This window comes from Hevea brasiliensis, chromosome 9, assembly GCF_030052815.1.
Source record: "Hevea brasiliensis isolate MT/VB/25A 57/8 chromosome 9, ASM3005281v1, whole genome shotgun sequence".
NCBI classification, from domain to species: domain Eukaryota; kingdom Viridiplantae; phylum Streptophyta; class Magnoliopsida; order Malpighiales; family Euphorbiaceae; genus Hevea; species Hevea brasiliensis.
In genome coordinates, this window is record NC_079501.1 from 98,084,983 (window position 1) to 98,105,089 (window position 20,107).

Below are 20,107 nucleotides of genomic sequence, written 5' to 3' on the forward strand. Positions count from 1 at the left end.
AAGGAGCCGGCCCGATTCGGCCAGTCCAATCCGGTCCGGTTCGATTCGGCCGGTTCGATTCAGGATACAAAATTTTAAATTTTTACTCTGCCTTGGGACCGAAAACGAGGTCCAAAAATTTCGAAAAAATTCTAGAAAACTCAGAAAAATTTGTAGACTCTAAATATATTTTTAATTTTACCACGTGGTCTTTAAATTAATTTTTAAAAATCATCAAAGTTTATATTTTCAGAAAATCGAATCCAATATCTAAAATTGGAAAAATTTCAAATAATTTCCTAAAATTCAAATAAAATAAAATATCAATATTTACCCAAAAATAATAAATTTAAAAATTAGGGGTGTTCAATCATTTTGTTGTAGTTTTTATAGACAAGTTTTTCAAACTATTCAATAAAAAATAACTTTTTAATCTACTCTAAGATACAGTAGATTTTTGTTAGGATATTGTAAATTAAATAAAAAAAATTACTGATAAAGATTTCATGCACTAAAAGATCTTTATTCATAACTTTGATTGGATTTAAATTAGATGCAAATTATAGTTAAGTTTTTTTATCTGTTTTTGGAAGTTAAAGAGCTTATTTGTGCCAATAACTTATTTTATCTATTTTTAAAAATTCAAAATACTTACTTGCTCTTTTTTAAAAGTTGAAGTACTTAATTAAACCCAACAACACTTTAAGAGCTCATGTGATTATTTAAAATAACTTAAAGGGTCTAAATAGATCTTTTATCTTGTAAGAAATAAAAAATTTCCATAATACATTAATTTTTTATAAAAAAAAAGACACTATAAATCACCAAAAATCAAATCGTAAATTACTCATTGTCATCAAAATCAATTAATAATTATAAGATATTAATCTCGTAATTTCTTTGAAGAGATTTTACAATCACATAAATATAAAATTTTTAAATTAAAAATTAAGAAATAAAGTCTTGACAAAAAAAATTAAAAAATAACAAATGGAATAAAAAATAATAAATGTTTAAAATGAGGGACAAGAAAAAAATAGAAACCAACTTAAAAATAGCAACCATAAAATGGAAATCATGATATGTGGTTTCCAAAAGTTCAATATTACACTCTTACAACTAATATCAAGCTCATTAATATTTAATATCAAATATATAAACTTTAAATGAATAATATTTAAAAATGTGAAATCTTAAATTTAATAGCAATTAATATTGGTAAATACATGATGAATTTTTAAATTTACCTCAAAAGAAAATTTCTACCCTAAGACATTTTCAAAAGTAATTTTCATATTTCTTTTAATAGAAGGCTAACCCCTCAACGTGCAAAGTGAGACATTCTTAGATTGTTTACAAATTGAACACTTAATCAATTTATGGAGTGTAACGCTTGTTTACCGTTACGCTAGATCCACTTGGATTTTAAATATTTCACTTTAATAATATTTTATTCTATTAAAATTTAAATTTATATTAATTAAAGATTTAATTTTACTTTTAAATTTATATATTTATAAAGATTTGTCATTGACATTCAAAATAAAATGAAAAAGAGAAGTAATCAAGCATTATCAAAAATCTAAATCATATGATATTTTGAAGCTAAAAAAATACATGATATTTTCTGAAATTTTCTTGGGAAATAATTTTGTTTACGTTACCTACTACCCGGGGAAGGTGTCACTCATGAGCAGACCCTTATCTGGAAAGTAAAGATAAGAAAAGGCCAAAATAGAAAATAAGATATATATATATATATATATATATATATATATATATATATATATAAGAAGAAGGAGGAGGAGGAGAAGGAGGCAGGTAGTGTTGGTTTCCAAATGGGATATTACCATTAGATACCTTTCTTTTTCTGACCAAAATTAAAAAGGACCCATTTGAAACCATTAATTCCAATCTTGTGGGCCACAATTAACGGTTATATATAGTTTTATGAATCATAAATTTTATTTTTTTTAACATAAAGTTGTGAAACTCAAATTAAATATATCATATGAGCAATATACATTCAGTAATTAAAATTTGTCTGGCTAAATTTTATGATTCATAAATATGATCAATTATATTTAAAAAAATTAATATAAAATTAATTAAATTTAATTTTATATAAGTGATGCTACTCACTTGAATGAATGATACTCGCTCAGGTAATGATACTCGCTTAGGTAACGTTCATCCAACTACATTCCCCCCAATAAGTGATCCACCCATTGCCTAACAGTTGAAATGGGCATTCGGACATATAATTAAGAAATAAGAGATCTTTCTCTCTTCAGACATGACTCTGAAGTATTCCCTTGATGATTTAGAGTTCTAATACGAAGATAATTACTAGATTAATATAGACTCTATAAACAATATAGTCTGAGATATCAGGAGATTAATTCCCTATCACAATGTAACAGTCATTATTTCAATAAGAGTCTAACTAATGGATAAGGGGATTGACAAGTACGCGGCAAATAACCTTATTCTCTCAAGTCTTCTCTCATTCTTGATTCCCATATTAGTAGTGATTAACTAACATACCCGATAATCTCTTATTTTACAGATTTATACTTATTGAGATTCATATGATAGTATCAATAAAAATAAATTTAATAATTTTTAAATTAAATATTTTATATTAAAATGTATATAAAATTAATTAAAATAAATATAATTTGAATAATAAAAAAAATCTCAATATAAATATTTAATTTAATAACTATTAAAATTAATTTTATATAAATTGAAACTTATATTAAATAGCATCCATTAATTTCCACATATCACAACCCCAACCTTCCATTCATTATGTTGTCTACACCATTAATTTATTACATATATTAATTAATCATATATGATTTTATCTCACTCATTTTTTTTAATTCAAATTCTTTTTTTCTTTTTATATAGAAGGAATGAAAAATAAAACTCCAACATAGATTTATCAAATGAATGATATACTTAAGTCATGTATTTCGAATTAAAATTCCAAATTTTTACATAATTTACAAAAGAAAAATGTTATTTTTTTATCAACTAATTTTCTTATTTAATGTAGCGTTTTTATTAGTCATAAGTTTTTTTTATATAAATTAATAATATCAAAATCATTTTTAAAATCATAAAATTTTTAATTCGAACTCAATTGAAATTAAATTAAGCAATATTTTGTATATAAAGAAGGATAAAAAATATATAAGTGATATTGTAATTGTCTAGAAAATTAAAATTATTCTCATGAGATTGGCCAAAGGTAAAGACAAATAGAGCGATGTAAGGAATATGTTTTTGGTGAGATTTATAAATTAAAGAAGAGAAATGATTGATTAAAAATGAAATGAAGAAAATAAAATCCACTTTTATGATTTCCTTTTACATGTTAATTTTGTGTATTGGAAAAAAATAAAGACATATAATAAGTGAAGGGCAAAAAAAATGCATCCCTCAAAGAACACATTTTTTCAATTTTTTATTGAAAAAATAATGAAAATAAAAAGTTACAGAAATCTCATAAAAACTTTGGGATATTTTATTCTTTATTTTTAATTTAATTTCAAAGTTAATTAGATGTTGTATCATGTATGTTAATCTAAATTATATTAAAGTTAATAAATAAAATAATATTTAAAAAAAAAAGATAAAACTTTTATTAAATAGAAACATAATATAATTCTGAAATACAAAATTTCATATTATTACAATTTTACATAAGAAAATTTAAGTTAAATCACTTATACAAAATATGATAACAATTATCTTTATTTGAAAATTTTAATTGCATTGCCAGAGAATTTAATTTGACCGTTCAGTGGGAAATACACTCTATTCAATGATAATCTATCACTATTCGACTTTACAGTATTTTTATAAATCTGATTTAAAAATCATTAAATTTTGATATTCTCGTGAAGATAAAATTTATATTTTTTATTATTTCACTTTTACTTAAATAATAAAATAAAATACCTAATTCCATGATATAAAAATAAAAATCCTATAATGAAGAAAATAACATAAGAAAATAACAAATCATTATAGAAAAGAAGACATCAAATTCTTTTAAATAAGGTGCCAAAACTTATATTCATTAATAAGAATAGACTAATGATAAATACAAATCATTTCAAAAGAATATAAATCTAAAAATTATGAAGAAAGATAAAAAATAAAAGCAAAGATTACCACCGACCACCCAAAAACCTCACATCAATAAAACAATTGAAATGTTCACTATTATTATTATTATTATTATTATTATTATTATTATTATTATTAAAAGCTTAAAGTAAGCTTCATTATAAAGCAATCAATAATCTAAATTGATATTTCAGGATCTTAAGGACACATATGGGTTGATCAGTTAGCTTAAACTTTTCTTCTCTCAAGAAAACTTGGAAGAGATTCCATGAGAGAAATAGTTTGCTATAGTTAGTAGGAAATAAGTGGCATTCTGATGCTAAGTCGTGTCATGATGGTGTGTCGTTTTGAATGGGAATTCCTTGGGCTATTTGAAAAAAAAAAAACAAAACATGTGGGACCCACTCCTTTTCATTTTCTAATTTAATTTGAAAAAAAAAAAAGCTAATTTGTAGGAATCCATTGGACCCCAAAATGTAACGTTAAATTATGGAAGGAGATTCTCTACAAAATTTCTTTCTGGAAAGTATTGTTATGGTCCCATTGGCAAGTGACATTTGAATTTCTAAGCAAGCTTCATTCTTTCATTACAGGGAGTCTTGCCCTATTTCAATTTTATTATAAATATTGTACCACTATTTATATATAAAAAAGAAATATATTATTCACTAATTAAAAAATAAATTTTATTAACTAAAAGAGTAAAGTACTTATCATATATATGATGCAGAAAGTTAAAAGATTTTAATTTTAAATAGATCATTTATTCAATACTAAATTAATTATTTTATAATAAAAAATATTCTTTCTTATTATGTAATTTATTAATTATTATTTAATATATTAAACTTTCATAAAAAAAAAATAATAAATCATGATCAATTAATTGATAATTCAAAATCCACACAGCATTAAGGAATTCAAATCCCAACCTTTACCTTATTATATCCAAAAAAATGGGAATTCCATGACTTGAACAGCTCAAACAAGAGTGGAAACACGTTCCTCACATTTTCATTTCATTTCATTTCTCGTGTGCCACAAGATCCGCCCTTGAATCGGACCTCGACTCGGCCAGCCAAGCCATGGGTCCCATCCGCAATTACAAACAAAATTTAAGGGCAAAATCGGTATACCACCTCATCTTTTCTCTCTCTTGCCCTGATCTTGATTTACAATTTTCCTCTTTGATTCCCCATTTAGATTGTTTTATTAATATTACCGATTTTTATTTTCTTAAAAATTGTGACTGTTTTCTCTATTGATCGACCGTATGATGGCGTCATCGTGACATCTCCTTTTTATCGGTCCGGTTAATCACTCATGGGACCCACGTCCGCCCACGTGTACGAGCGTTTTACCACTCGTTACCCACGTGTCTTAACCGATAAGCAAACTTTGAATCGTAATTTCCTCGTGCGATTTTACTTTGAGCAATTCAATTTTTTTTTTTATCAACGATTAATTCATCTTTATCTTCTTCCAAATTTGCTCATAAATTTTTTTTTTTCAAATGCGTGATATTGAATTTTTCTAATAAAATAAATAATTAAATACCCTAAATAAATAATTAAAAATCGATCAATTTGAAATGGATTAATTATATATAATTAAATATAAGTTCTAAATTTTTTAATTATTCTCTTTAATCAAGATTATTGTTAATATATATTTAGAGAAATATAATATCATTAAAATATTTAATTAAATTAATTTAAATGATAAAAATCATAAATTAATTTTGCTAAAAATTATTATAAATTTATTTATTTTAAATATACAAAATCAATATAGAAATAAAAAATTTAATTTTGATATGTGAAAATAAATCTAAAATATCTCTGACAATAAATACTAAAAAATAAATATATATAATTTTGTCAAAATTGGATATTCAGTTCGCAAATTTGATATTTGGATTCTTCTCTTAAATTAAAAAAAAAAAACACATTTTATTAAAAATTATAAAAAAATAACATATAAATCCATTCACATATTTATTAATTTGACCAAGAATTTTCTTTTTTTTAATGATAAATAATGTTGAAATTCTCATTTACATTAATCTTCACTAATTATGGTAATAACCACTTCCAAGATATAAAAAAAATTTCCATTTAATCCAAAATTGAAAATAAATATTAATAAAAATAGAAAGCTTATCTTATTTTACTATATATCTCAGCCAATTCTGAATAAGTAATTAAATACTAAACCAATCAAAAAATTCAATTAATGAATTAATTTATATATATATATATATATATAAAGAAGCCGAGCCAAGATATGACTGTTTCTTCTGGGTCAAGGACAAAACCAAAACCAAAACTAAAACCTCCTTTTGAGTTTTAACTAAGCAAACCCAGCTTAGGTCTTAGATCCAACCTCTGAAATCTCCCTATATATACCCCAATTTCCTCGACCCAACGATCTCTCATTCTTTCATTTCTTGATCTTCTTCTTGTGCTTATGTTGTTTGTGTTTGTTTATCTTCTAATAAAATGAGCAATATACCCACTTCTCTCACAGATTCTTCCTTTGCCCTCTTCTCTCTAGCCATTTCTGCCTCTGACCCTTGGCCTTTCCCTCTTCTTCTCTAATATTTCACAACAAAACCCACCTTTTCTTGATTTTCTTGTTTCTTGATTCTTGATTTTCTTGTTTTGTATTGATAGTTGTAGATATGGGGAGTACTGGAGATAGAAACAACCATCACTTGAATTCCAATGCTAATTTGCCACATCTTCTTCACTTTCATAATCATCATCATCATCACCACGGAGGAAGCAAGAAAGATTTGAAAGATATTCCAAAAGGGTGCTTGGCGATCTTGGTGGGACAAGGTGAGGAGCAACAGAGGTTTGTTATCCCTGTGATTTACATAAATCATCCACTTTTCATTCAGCTCCTCAAAGAAGCTGAAGAAGAGTATGGATTTGATCAAAAAGGCCCCATCACTATTCCTTGTCATGTCGAGGAGTTTCGCAACGTTCAAGGCATGATCGACAGGGAAAACACCCACCACCACCACCATCACCATCTTTTATGCTTTAGGATTTGATGTTTATCATGTGATTGTGTAAAGTTTGCTGTTAATTCATCCCTTTATTCTTCTTTTTTTTTTTTTTAAATTGTTTGTTAAATTTTTTCTTTTAATATTATATTGTAAATGATAACGAAGAATGATTGAATGGGAAAAAGAAAAGAAAAGAAAAGAAAAGATTATCATTGTGTTTACTTGTTCTCCAACTTTCTTGTAATGCGAACATAATAAAGTAGTGTGTGAAGCTGTGAACGTGTAGAACACGTTTGGAACATGGAAGGAGGCAAAGCGTTTCCTTACTCTAGAGGTAATGATATGAACTGTTATGAACCATCACGAGTACAGGGATTGCCTCAATTTTAGATTTTTTGGGCGTTATTTAATTCTATTCTGTCTGAAAGAAATTTTGATTAGAATGAATTTATTGAATATTTATTTTATAAAAAAATTAATAAATAAATTTTATGTAAATATATATATATATATATATATATATATATATATATATATTTTTTTTTTTTTTTTTTTTTTTTTTGTGTTGGGTGAATGTGGAAGGCTATATATGGTTAGGTGGGGTGTGGATGTTTTAGCTACACCAACGAAGTGGTTCTTGTTTGGTGGACTTAAAATAGTTTCTTCCTAAATTCTTGGAAACTTTCTTCTTAATTTAAGTAATTAATAAAATGCTTTCATTTATTAGATCTTCATTTTCCACATCGATTTCTATGAATTTTAATTAACCATGCGAAGTGGAGTGGTTTAGTTCTACTCTAATCTCATTTTATCTAGTTATTAATTTCATTGTTGTTAGATAGGCTATACATTATATTCAAAATTTTGAGCCCTTAAAGGGAAATTTAAAAAAAAATTATATTTATTAATTGCTCATTTTATTAAAAGACGTGAGTCTAATTCAGTTGATAAGGATGAAATTACATTCTTTATCAATCTAAGATTTAATTTTACAATAAGAGTACTTCAAGATTATATATTTTTTATACACTAGAATGATTCAAGGAGTACATTGTTAAAACAACTTGAGAAAAAAACTTAACTTTGAACTCTATTTTGCAGAAAATAATTTATATATGAAAAATATTTTTTAAAAAAATTTTATAAAAATATTTTTTATTATTTATTTATAATATTAAATTAATAATATGTATTTATATCACACACATAAGTGTTTTTATATTTTATTAAGATTATTAAAATTTAAATAATGAAAATAATTTTTTTTTAAAAGTCATTTACTTTTAAAATGACTTAATTTTTTCTTCGATTAGAAAAATATTTTTTATTAACTTATTTCTTGAGCGCTCCAAATATTAAAAAATATAAAATTATAAAATATTTTTCATAAAATAAATGGAGTTTTGCTGAATATCCAAGGGTATAGCATAAGATTACAATGGTTGTACCTGTGAACGAACCCCTATAGCAAAATAGGCAAAAAAGAAGAGAAATAGATCGGACCAACATACAAAAATGAAATGGTCCCTCTATATTTGTCACTATAAAAGGGATAATAGTAATCTATTATTAATTATTTCATTTATTAACTACTTTATTTATAACTTTCATAGTAATAGAAATAAAATACATGTATATCATGTTGAGATAATCATCTTTCGACTAACTTAGCTTCTTCTATCCCTTGGGACTAGGAAGGATTCACAAATCCTCCAAATGTAGGGTATGTAGGGCTTTAAAGGTCATAATTCTAGCTCTTTCATAGTGATATCTCACTATGGCTCGAATCCTTTAGAAAGGGGCCAACAAAAGAGTCCATATATTTTATTTAACTGTTCATTTTATTATTCAATTAAACGAATGATTCGTTATTAGGGCAAATAGCAACAATCACAATAACTTAGTCTAAAATACCTTACTATACATATATAAGTCTGATTTTATATAATAATCTACCTAATAAATAACATACATTTTCAATCAATTTTAAATTCACAATGTATATAATATAATATTATGAATATTTATTTTATTTTTCTTCTGAAATCTTATTTGATTATACTATTTCAATTACATAATATCAAATACACATTAAATAATTTAATTTGATAAAAGGAAAAATGTAAAATTCTCATTAGATTTTGGTTTCGATTAGATCTTAAATGTGAAAGGCAAAAGCCACAAGAACCACACGGGGTCCTCACTATTAAAAGTAATCATATTGTTTGAGAAAATGTGTCCCTCACATTCTCCACTCTCTCTTTGGTTGGATTTTGAGTTTTTAATTGAAATTAATAATTTTGATTTATAAAAAAAAAATACTTAAATTTGACAAAAGGATCTCAATTATTGACCATTCAGTTTTATTCAAGTCCAGATTAATGGTTCATTTTTCGAATTTCAATTAACAATTAGTTTGTGATAATTAGAGTTGATTTAATTTTGAAATGGTTAAAATAATTTTCTAATAAAAATTATATTATTAAAATTAAGAAGGTTTTCTCATAATAATATTAATATCCAGATGATGGTCAACGGAAAAATAGATTGTTATTTATTTGAAAAATAAATCTTAATTAAAATAGTAATTATTTTCTGAACTTGATTTGATCTGCTTTGAACTCAATTAATTTTTCTTAATTTCGCTCTAATCTTGATATTAAGCAAAGCAGATACGGAAAAACCTTCTCTCCAACCTGAATCTCCATAATCCGTCTCACATAATAATATGTTACTATTTTTTATTAAAAAATAATTTATTTATATATTTTATGTATTTAAATATTATAATTAAAAAATAAATATATTATTAAAGTTATATTTAAACCTTATATTTTTAATTTCTAATTTATTTTTAATAAATAAATTTATATTATATAATAATAAATTAAAATAAAAAATTAAACCAAATTTCAAAAAAAATTTGCCTCATCCCACTCTATTCTCTGATGAAAAAATTTACATCCTGAATCCAAACTCTTATGGAATGGGACGGGAGAGCAATCCTGCCACTAATTCAATCTAGGGGTGAGCAATCGGTTCAAATCGAATCGAACCAAATTAAATTATAAAAATCAAATCGTCATTTTTAGAAATCGAATCGAAATTGGTGAAAAACAGAATCGAACCGAATCGCTTTATTTCGGTTCGATTAGGTTTAAACCTATCGATTTGATTTTTGATTGATTTTTTAATTTAGATTTGATTTTCAAGTTATTTGGTCTAATTTTAACTTTGGTTTGAACCTAATAACCATTAATCAATGAAATTAAACAATTAATATATATAAAATTAAATATAATTCATAAATTTTCCATAAAAATAAATTAATTCAAAAATCGATTCGGTTCGATTTGATTATATAAATCACTATTCGGTTCGGTTCGGTTTAACTGATTTTTTTCTCTTTAAAATCGAACCGAACCGAAATAACCGAAATTTTAATAAATTAAACCGAACCGAACCGATTAAATTTTAAAACCGAACCGATTGAACCAAATTGACTCAATTAGATTCGATTTTTCGGTTTGAACCGAATTCTGCTCAGCCCTAAATCCAACCGTTGCTATTTCTAATCTTAATTATAAAACAAAGTAAATTAGACTTATAATTTACTATCAGATGAATTGAATAGTGCAAAGCTCTATGAGGGAACACCATGTACCAAGGCATTGGACATGGCAATTGGTATGCAAATTGGGCTGTTAAGGGGACCATCCTCGAATCTCTCAACATCATTACAATAATATATATTAAAAAAACAGTTATTCAAATTTCATTATTCAAACAGATGTATATATTTACACATCTTCCCCTATCCTGAAAGGGCAATTTGCAAGGGAAATTAACTGGTATTAATTAAGCGTGCTTCTCATCCACATTACCAAAACACAATAGAAAATTGCTTTGACTAATCCATTCATACGTATGATATTATCAACTTGGCTAGTGGAAACAATCTTACTTTCTTTCAAACTGCGGCTTCAAAGTCCCATCTTTAAATGAAACTAACTACTTTTGCTATGTGACTCAACCATTAAACAATTTTACAATGACCTGCCAATCAACCGTAATTGGATTGGTCTGCTCACACTAGACACGGCCATAGTCCACTATGGGGCTCAATCACTAAGAAATTGATTCAAACCTAACTAAAAATGGAACCGAAACTTCAAGGGTCCAAATCGAACTGAAATTGATTTTTTTAATCTCTTAAATCAAGCTGATTTGGCTCATCAAATCAGATCAAATTAAAATCAAAATATGTGACTCAATGGACTCTACGATCTGGTTTCAGGGATCAAAACTGATGGTTTTAACCTGAAACCAACCAAACCGGCCATTGGTCAAGTTTAGTTCACACCTTACCACTCATAGAGTTTTTGGAAATAAGGCATTGATTTTTAAAATAATTTGTATATGAGAGACTTGTTTGGGAGCAAAATTTTCTAGGAGTGTTAAGATTTTTTTTTTGTGGTTTCAAAACTTTAGAAATTCCTACTTTTTTGGTGGATTGAGTAGATTATCACACCATACCTTCCATTATCTTTAAAAAATACCTCCTCAAACTCCTTCCAAACAGAGTGTAAAGAGAGTAACGAGCAAAGGGTTTTCAAGTTCAAATGCCATCTATGAGATGAGAGTTCAAAAAATTATGATACATTAAAACCCCCAATCATGATCTTCTGAGATTGCAGATTTAACAAACTCCACTAAATTAATATCCAGCAAGTCAAAGCCAAGCTTTGGATAAATTATAGGCCATAAAATTATTAGAATAATATTATATAACAACTTTGAGCAGAAATTAAGCTAGAAAGAAATCAAGAATCTAACTTGCATTTTGTATTGAAGATTTGAACATGTAAAGTATACACATACATCTTTCCAAATAAGGTTATGGTGATCTTCTTTCACATGTGTTCAATGATCAAGCTGACATATTAACATAAAAGGTCAACATATTGAAGTGAATATCAGACTCTCAACAATGTATACCGTCTAGACCTTCCATTTTACACTGCTAATCAGATTTTGGAAGGGAAAAAAATTGTAACATTAACCCAAAAAATAAAAAGATATTGTCCACTATTCTGTATCTCTGACTATGCTATCGTTGTCTTGTATTACAACTACGAAGAGTCACACCATGTAAAAATTTGATATATCCAAGGAAGCTCAATTTTCCATCAGAACTTCTAATCCAATCATTGACTAAAGAATGGGCTGTAGGACCCAAATTCATTTCCTACACAGATCATCATGATGAGGTTATTAGAAACTGAACTTAACCATAGGTTAATTTCCAAACAGTAGATGCACATACCAGAGCCAATTCCTGCACTGAAATGACCCGGTTTCCTTCTTCTTCAAAGTACTCAAACGCTGTATGTGCAATATCTTCCCAGTCTTCAAGGACCTCAAGTTGATATGTATTTATTGAAGCAGCACAGAACTCCTCAAACCCCATTTTTTCATAGGAGAGCGGTTCCATCTGAAAATAGCATTAACTTTTAGGGGCTAAAGTATCACAATGCCTCATGCAAATCATATCATTTGCAGCTCTTAAATCATCCAATTTGATATCAAAGCCATCAGCAGAGGAAACAAGAGAATAGTAAAGGTAAATACAAGTATGTTTTATGGTCCTCCAAAACAAAAAAAGATAAGATCTCCATTATCTCATATTACATGCCAACTTCAAGCAGCAAAGCAATTAAAGTTATTAGAGCAGCTAATTGAGTGATGGTGAAAAATATTAGGACAATATCTAGAAGTCTGAGAATAGTCAACAATCTAATCTAACTTCCAATGTTTCTTGGACTCACATGCAAGTATATTGAGTAGGGTATATTTTTACAGATATTCTCACTATTTTTAAGTGTCCAAGTGTCATCCATTTCCAAATATCCTTCTCTAATACTGGAACTTAAGGTATAGTGAAGAGTTGAAGCAACTACTATTAAGGCCTTGGTCTTGTGGTGTGGCAAAGGATGCATTATTCAAGGATAAGATATAGGGAATCAAGAGGTTATCTGGTTGTTTATTTGATTACTTTGCATTATACAAATATAGTTTGGCATTGTAATTGATTATAATGTATATCTTCTATTTGTACTTTGTATTCCTATCTTCACAAAGAATAAACAATAATAGAAAAGTTAACTCCTTCAAAAGAAACAGGTTGGTTAAATGTTCCCCTTAAGTGACAATTAAACTGACTTGTTCAACACCACAAAGAACAGGAACACTCACAAGAGCTTAATAAGGAAAGAATTATGTACTAAAGATAATCCAAACTGAAATGCTGAATTATGGAATTATCACTTCTTTTTTTCTTTTTTGGTTCGCAATTGAGTACCAAATTTGTCAAATTACATTGCTAAAGATATCCTATCCATAAGATAGATCAAGAAACCTCACCACATTGAAAATGTCAATAACCCTTGACTCCTTCATGGCATCAGTAAAATGTCTCGTTAACACCTGCACTTATTTACCACACATTTGAAGGTCAAGAGATGTTATATCACATGACAAATGATAGGCAGTTCTTTAGAAAATTTGTAGAGAAAAATAAATGTTCAAAAAATTATATTCACTAACCGCTTTAAAACTATTAAGAGAAAGAAATCCATCTTTTGGTTCCAAAAGACTAAATTGAGCCTTGAGATAGAAAAACTCATCTTCTGGAATAGCTTTTGAAAGAGCCTGCAACCATAATAAAAATATCAAAGAATAATATTACAGAGGATTATCCTCAGTCCTACATAATTATTATCATGTGGAAAGCTAACTAGTCTCAATCACCATATCCATCATTTTGCTCAATGAATGAATGCCCAAAAAAGGTACGCCAACCCATATCTATTAATTAATACTTTGCACATATCAGCCAATGAAGTAGATTGTCACGATGAATTTCATTTCTTTTCCCTTTCTATTTTGGAAGGGTGGGAAAAGACACCTATTTTTACAAGTATATTTGTGTATACCTTCAGTGCTGCACGCTTCAATGGTGTGGCACGAACATATGACTTAACCGACTTGTATATCAAAATATCCAAAGGCACAGGTCGATTTTCATCTCGCAACCATGGGTGAGCTGCAGATATACATGTAATTATCATCACCAACAACAGCTATAAAGTATCATCATCAGCAAATAGGATGTACCATTTTATTTATTTGTAAATTCCAGAGAGAGAGAGAGAGAGAGAGAGAGAGAGAGAGAGAAAGGGAGAGAGCATTCAAACTTTCAATAGTTGAATGTTGAAGAAATGATGTATCTGAAATATTTATAAGTAACTTACTCAAAGCTTGGGCAGCAGTCATTCTCTTCCTGTGGTCCTTGCTCAGAAGCCTTTTCACAAAAGCTTTAGCTTCTGCCGATACCACAGGCCAAGGTGAGTCATCAAAATTAGGATCAGCTCTTAACACAGAATGAAAAATTCCTGATTCAGTCTGAGCCCAAAAAGGTCTACTTCCACATAACAATATATATGTTATGACACCAATACTCCACATATCAGCTTCAACACTGTATGATCTATGGAGCACTTCTGGTGCAACATAATATGCACTGCCAACAATATCATTGAGACGTTGATCTGCACATATAAAATAGCTGAATATATTGTTCACAAACATACAGTTGAATATACAGCAATCATGAATTAAAGAAAATTGAATGTCAAGGAGTACATAATTAAAAATGAATTGTTGCAAATTTTCAATAGAAATTGGACTAAAAAAATTATCATTTCCTTGTTTCCCTAAAGCAACAACCAAATCTTTTTGTGTGTTCGCATGAATGGTAGACTGCAAGGGTTAACCATCAGCCAACTGATGGCTAAATCTAGACAAAGAGAGTAAATAATAAGGCTAATATTGAAACGTTTTGGCATCATGGAGTTCTAAAACCTGGTTGTTAAAAATTCTTCAGTTAGCAAATGTGCATATCAGAAACAAAAATCCATGTTTTAACAAATATATCTACATATGTGTGTCCAAATGCATGTGCGTACTGTGCATATATTATGCCACAAGCACAATATATGACAACAATATTCTAAAGAAAATTCAACCTCATTATCCAATGATCAAATTCAACATACATTTGAATGTCATAATGATAAGCCAGAGTAAAACCATATACAGCGTATGAAGTACTTGGTCAACCCATATAAAAGATGAAAATCTAACTGGTTTAATGGGATTTTTAGACATCACATTATTCATAACCACCAGACCCAAAAACAGGCTTATGAATAACACACATTACCTGGCCTAATAAAATCTGATAACCCAAAATCAATAATCTTCATGGGAGCATCGTCATCTCTTGTGGTAAAAAGGAAATTCTGCAAGTAGGCACAGGTTACTTGTTAAAAGTTAGAATCAAAGTTGGAGACACAATCATGGCAACTTGAAGAAGACATAAATCTGGCTTTATCATTCCATAACATATAATTTCTAAACGTAACAGCATATGCACATATGTGAATATGATTATGTACGAGCATACATATGTGTGCACATGTTTATTCTGCTATACCTCAGGCTTAAGATCCCGGTGCACAACACCTTGAAGATGACAAAAGGCAACTACACTTAGGATTTGCACAACAATAGATTTAGCATCTTCCTCTGTGTATCTTCCACCTCTACAACAAGTAAGTCACCGAGATTAGTATCAAACACACAATTCAACAGTTAAATGATAAATCACGCCAGTATTAGAGAATAAATATATTCCTGTTCTCAGGGAGGTGACGCTACATATTCCTGTATTACCTTGATAAAATTCTGTCTAGTAGTTCTCCACCTTCGCACAATCTGCAAATAACAAGATTTGTAATACTTCAGAATATATTTTCATGTTTTCTTATGATGTAGAAAGCAAGCATATAATGGAGAGCTCATTATCACTATCAACTTCATCTGTAGAAAATATAAAATAACAACAAAAATCTAAACAAAACCATTCTAAGATGTTAAAATGAGGAAAAGAACACAAGAAGTTACTGATAAAAATAAGTCCAATAAATATATACATACTCCATGACCATGTAGACATTATTGGCATCCTCAAAAGCATCATGAAATTTGATCATATGCTTATGCCCCGATAGAGCTTTCATTATTTTTATCTCCCGACGAACATCTTCAATGGATATTGCTGTTGTCATCTGCATTTCACACTCATTTAATTACCAAAACACCATAAAGTGAAACTCATGGCAATCCACTTATTGAGATAGCCAATTACTGGTATTAATGAGGCAGTAAAAAAATACAGTTAGCTCCACTAAGATAAAGAATACTTGGAAGCTTTATCACAGTACGATGCAAACTTCAACAACATAATCAGCATTGCCAAAAAGCATTTTGCATTAAAATGTCAGTCCATGCTTGTAGGACACTGCATCATTCTGGCAAGCAGATATGATATCAATTAGTGCATTCTATTCAACAGCCATCACATTTCCCTTATATCTTAGGAATGAAGTTACAAGTTCACAAGCAACCTTATTAAAATTTTTGGACTGCATTAGAGGAGTAACAACATTTTCTTCACAAAAAACATTCAATAGAGATAGAAAATTCCATACCCGCATTCTGATCTCAGGTTTCATTTGTTTCATGGACTAGCGTTTGAAGTGTATAAAATTGTTCAATAGAAAATTATTTTTTTGTATATATCGAACACCAAAAAAATAATTTACCATTGACTTCAATATTCCAATCAAACAAGAAAATATAATTCATTTTTGTCAAAAAAAAAATTACAAGTTAATTTTCTCAAAAACAGCAAAAAAAATCCTGATAATTTATTTCCATAAAATAAATGGAGCCTAAATATCATCATAATAATTGTCTCACATGTAACAATTTCCCCAATCAACACGGAAGTATCTAAGTGTCCATAATAATTGGTGATTTTTTTAGCTTTCTTTAAAAACTAATATTACTTAGGAATGAATTATTAGGTATTCCTGTCATTTGTCATTCTCTGTGGAATCCACTATGCTAAGTTATACAGTTTCAGCAAACTCTGCATTCGGGTAGTGCGCATTATCTTCAGCAGAATAAATTACAGTAACACTACCCAACAATTATGGAAAGCTCCACCACAAGCCATGTGCTTTAATACTCTACAAGACAACCCTTCGACGATTTGTCACCAACGTCAATTTCCAACAAGTTGCAACAAGCGAAACTTCTCAATATTCTTGAGAATTTAACAAAACAGGAATTTTTAGTGGTAGTGTGAGAAAATAAATCCCAATGTAAGGTCAATCATTTTGGCTAGAAATCATTGAAATTAACTAGAAACTACGTAACACTCCATTGACTAGCTCGTTCAATTCCGCAAACTAGGGGGAAAAGGTGTAGTAATAGCAAATAGTAGCACATGCACCTTGGCTTTGGAAATGATCTTGACGGCGACTGGCTGTCCCCTGAGCTCCCTCTCTTCCCATAGCCCAGCAAGTGTAACCAAAATGCCCTCGCCCAACCTCCCTCCCCAACTCGAACTTGGCCGGAAAATTATTCGCGTAGCCAAAACTCTTATCCAGCTGCCTCTCGCCCTCACCTCCCTCTCCATCCTCTGGTATTGGCACCTCCTTGGGCGGCTTAGTCTGCCCTCGCCGCCTCATAATCGCCATGATCGGCTTAGCCGGAGACGGAGGCGGCAAAGGCCACCTGAACTTTCTTCCTGGAGTACCCGCCTCGGAAGGAGACGGCGGAACTCCAGCCGGAAGAGGACTTTGGAATGGGCTAGCCGCGAATGGGTTACAATCAGTGGAAGACGGTGTCTCCACCGGACGTTCAGTTGGAGGTGAAGACGACGGCGGTTTAAAGTGGGTGGCGGGTGTGATTCCATCATTTTTGACTGCGGATACGTCTTTGCTACAGCAAAGGCCCATCGTCGGATATGGAGACGGAGGTGGTGGTAATGTTAGTTAATTAGTTAGTTAGTTTGATCGAGTAAATTAAAAAAAGTAAGATCATCGGACGGTGAAGAATTTAGCTTAGACACATTTTACAATCCAAGTATTTGTACCGGCGAAAAAATCAATAGCCATAGAGAAGAGAGAAGCAGAAGATGAGAGAAATATTTGAAGACGCGGGCTGGTTCGCTTCGCTAAGCTTGAGAAGGAAATAAAGCTAGCGTTACAAGGAATAACGCACATTGACTGGCCAAGGGAAACCCCAATCGCTTGGGATCTTTTAAGCAAGAAACGACACAGAGATTGCCGTTGAAGGTGGCCACATTCCTCTTTGAAGTCATCGCTGGTGGTAGAGGATGGGTGGGTCATCCTCATCCATTGTTTGCTGAAATGAAAGGAATCCCAATATTTGACTAATTATTCTAGCCGTATTGCGATCGATAATCACATATTCACATTCGAAAGCCTAGAAAATGCTTTGGTACAACAATGTCCAAATTGGCATGCCTTCAACATTATCTAGTTTGACAAATCTTATAATTAAATTTAAAAGTAAAAAAAAAATCTGATTTTTAATCCAAATTGAAGTTGAATTAATCAAAATCGATTTAATTCAATTTCAATGGATTTCATTTATTTTATGAAAAATGAGTTATATATAAAAAATATATTTTTATTGTTTAATTATAGCGTTAAAAGCCTGCTTGGCTTTTGGCCAATAGTAAGGACATTATGAACCTGGAGTTATATACTTGGTTCGATCCCCTCTCTCCCCTAAAAAAAAAGTTATAACATTAAGTTATAGTATGTATTTACATTATATATGTATAAATATTTTACATTTTAATGAGATTATTAAATTTTATAAATTAAAAAATGATTCATTCTTTTAAAAATATTTGACTTAATTTTTCTTTAATCAATAAAATATTTTTTGTTAATCACTTTCATAAGTATTCAAAATATTAGAAAATATAAAAAATATTATCACGAATTTTTTTTTCATGAAATAAATGTTAAATTTAAATTTAATCGATTATAATTTAATTTTAATCAGTTTTATTTTGATCAAAATCGGACCGGCCATATCTGCCAATCCATGTCAAAATCTAACCAAAAAAAAAAAAAAAAGCCTTCTCAATTTTGTTTCTCTGGTTTGTCTGTATCTCAAGAAATAACTTAAATGCGAAAAATATTTTATGAGAAAATAATTTGTTTTAGTATGTTTACACTATAATTTTATTTAATATTTTTAAGCCACAATTGATTTATGCATTTAAAATATTAAATTAAATTATCTGTTTAATGTAACTTTCCCCATAATTTAAGCCGGTAAAAGATTACATCAACGAATATTAATTATGTACAATTAGATTAATTAAATAATTATTCATATAGATAGGTATTATTTATTAATAATTATAGATATTTAATATTTAAAACATCTACCGAATAAAATAAGTATAAAATGGAGTTGTGAGAAAGTGGCAAAGTGATGTTAGTAGATGGTTGTAAGAGATAATGGATGGTTGTTGGTGGTTATAGGAGATTTCAAGAAGTGGGTTAGTAGAGATAAAAGTGTGGCAAGTGGTGGAAGCGATAACGATCAAACTTAGCTATCAAACATGCTATTATTTATAAATTGACGTGCTAACTTTCAAAAAATAATAATAAATTGATCAATATTTAATAGACAGTTCAAATTTTCTCTAATTTCAATAATTTTTATATAATTTTTAAATAATTTTTTATGTTTCAGTGTAGTAGCAGTTTCAATTTTAATATTTTATTTTTAATTTAAGCAAATAATTTATATGTTTTGTGTAAACATTAATTCATGTGATTAATCTTTTTTATTTTCAATACCATTTATAGCTTTCTTGCCAATATTTTAATTCTTGCGAATTTACTTTTAGTTTCCAATGTTAGTTTATAATTTCTGCACATATTTGCTATTCAAATAATCATTTCATTTGATTTTCATGGCATAATTTACTTTATAAATAATAATTTA

The 20,107-nt window shown here is 28.8% G+C and overlaps 2 protein-coding genes across 2 annotated transcripts; one reads left to right on the plus strand and one right to left on the minus strand.

Moving 5' to 3' along the window:
* The first annotated feature begins 6,497 nt into the window (after nucleotides 1-6,497).
* On the plus strand, nucleotides 6,498-7,359 carry LOC131183326 (auxin-responsive protein SAUR32-like). The gene has a single exon (XM_058154078.1). The coding sequence runs from the start codon at nucleotides 6,806-6,808 to the stop codon at nucleotides 7,181-7,183; it is 378 nt and encodes a 125-aa protein (XP_058010061.1). The 5' UTR covers nucleotides 6,498-6,805; the 3' UTR covers nucleotides 7,184-7,359.
* A 4,599-nt stretch (nucleotides 7,360-11,958) lies between these two features.
* LOC110644821 (CDPK-related kinase 4) lies at nucleotides 11,959-18,546 on the minus strand. The gene is given in 12 exon segments (XM_021797778.2): nucleotides 11,959-12,386; nucleotides 12,465-12,632; nucleotides 13,562-13,624; nucleotides 13,745-13,849; nucleotides 14,134-14,243; nucleotides 14,452-14,748; nucleotides 15,423-15,501; nucleotides 15,696-15,804; nucleotides 15,935-15,976; nucleotides 16,199-16,329; nucleotides 17,562-17,622; nucleotides 17,624-18,546. Coding segments are annotated over 12 exon segments (1,749 nt in total). The 5' UTR covers nucleotides 18,070-18,546; the 3' UTR covers nucleotides 11,959-12,248.
* Between the last annotated feature and the right edge of the window lie 1,561 nt (nucleotides 18,547-20,107).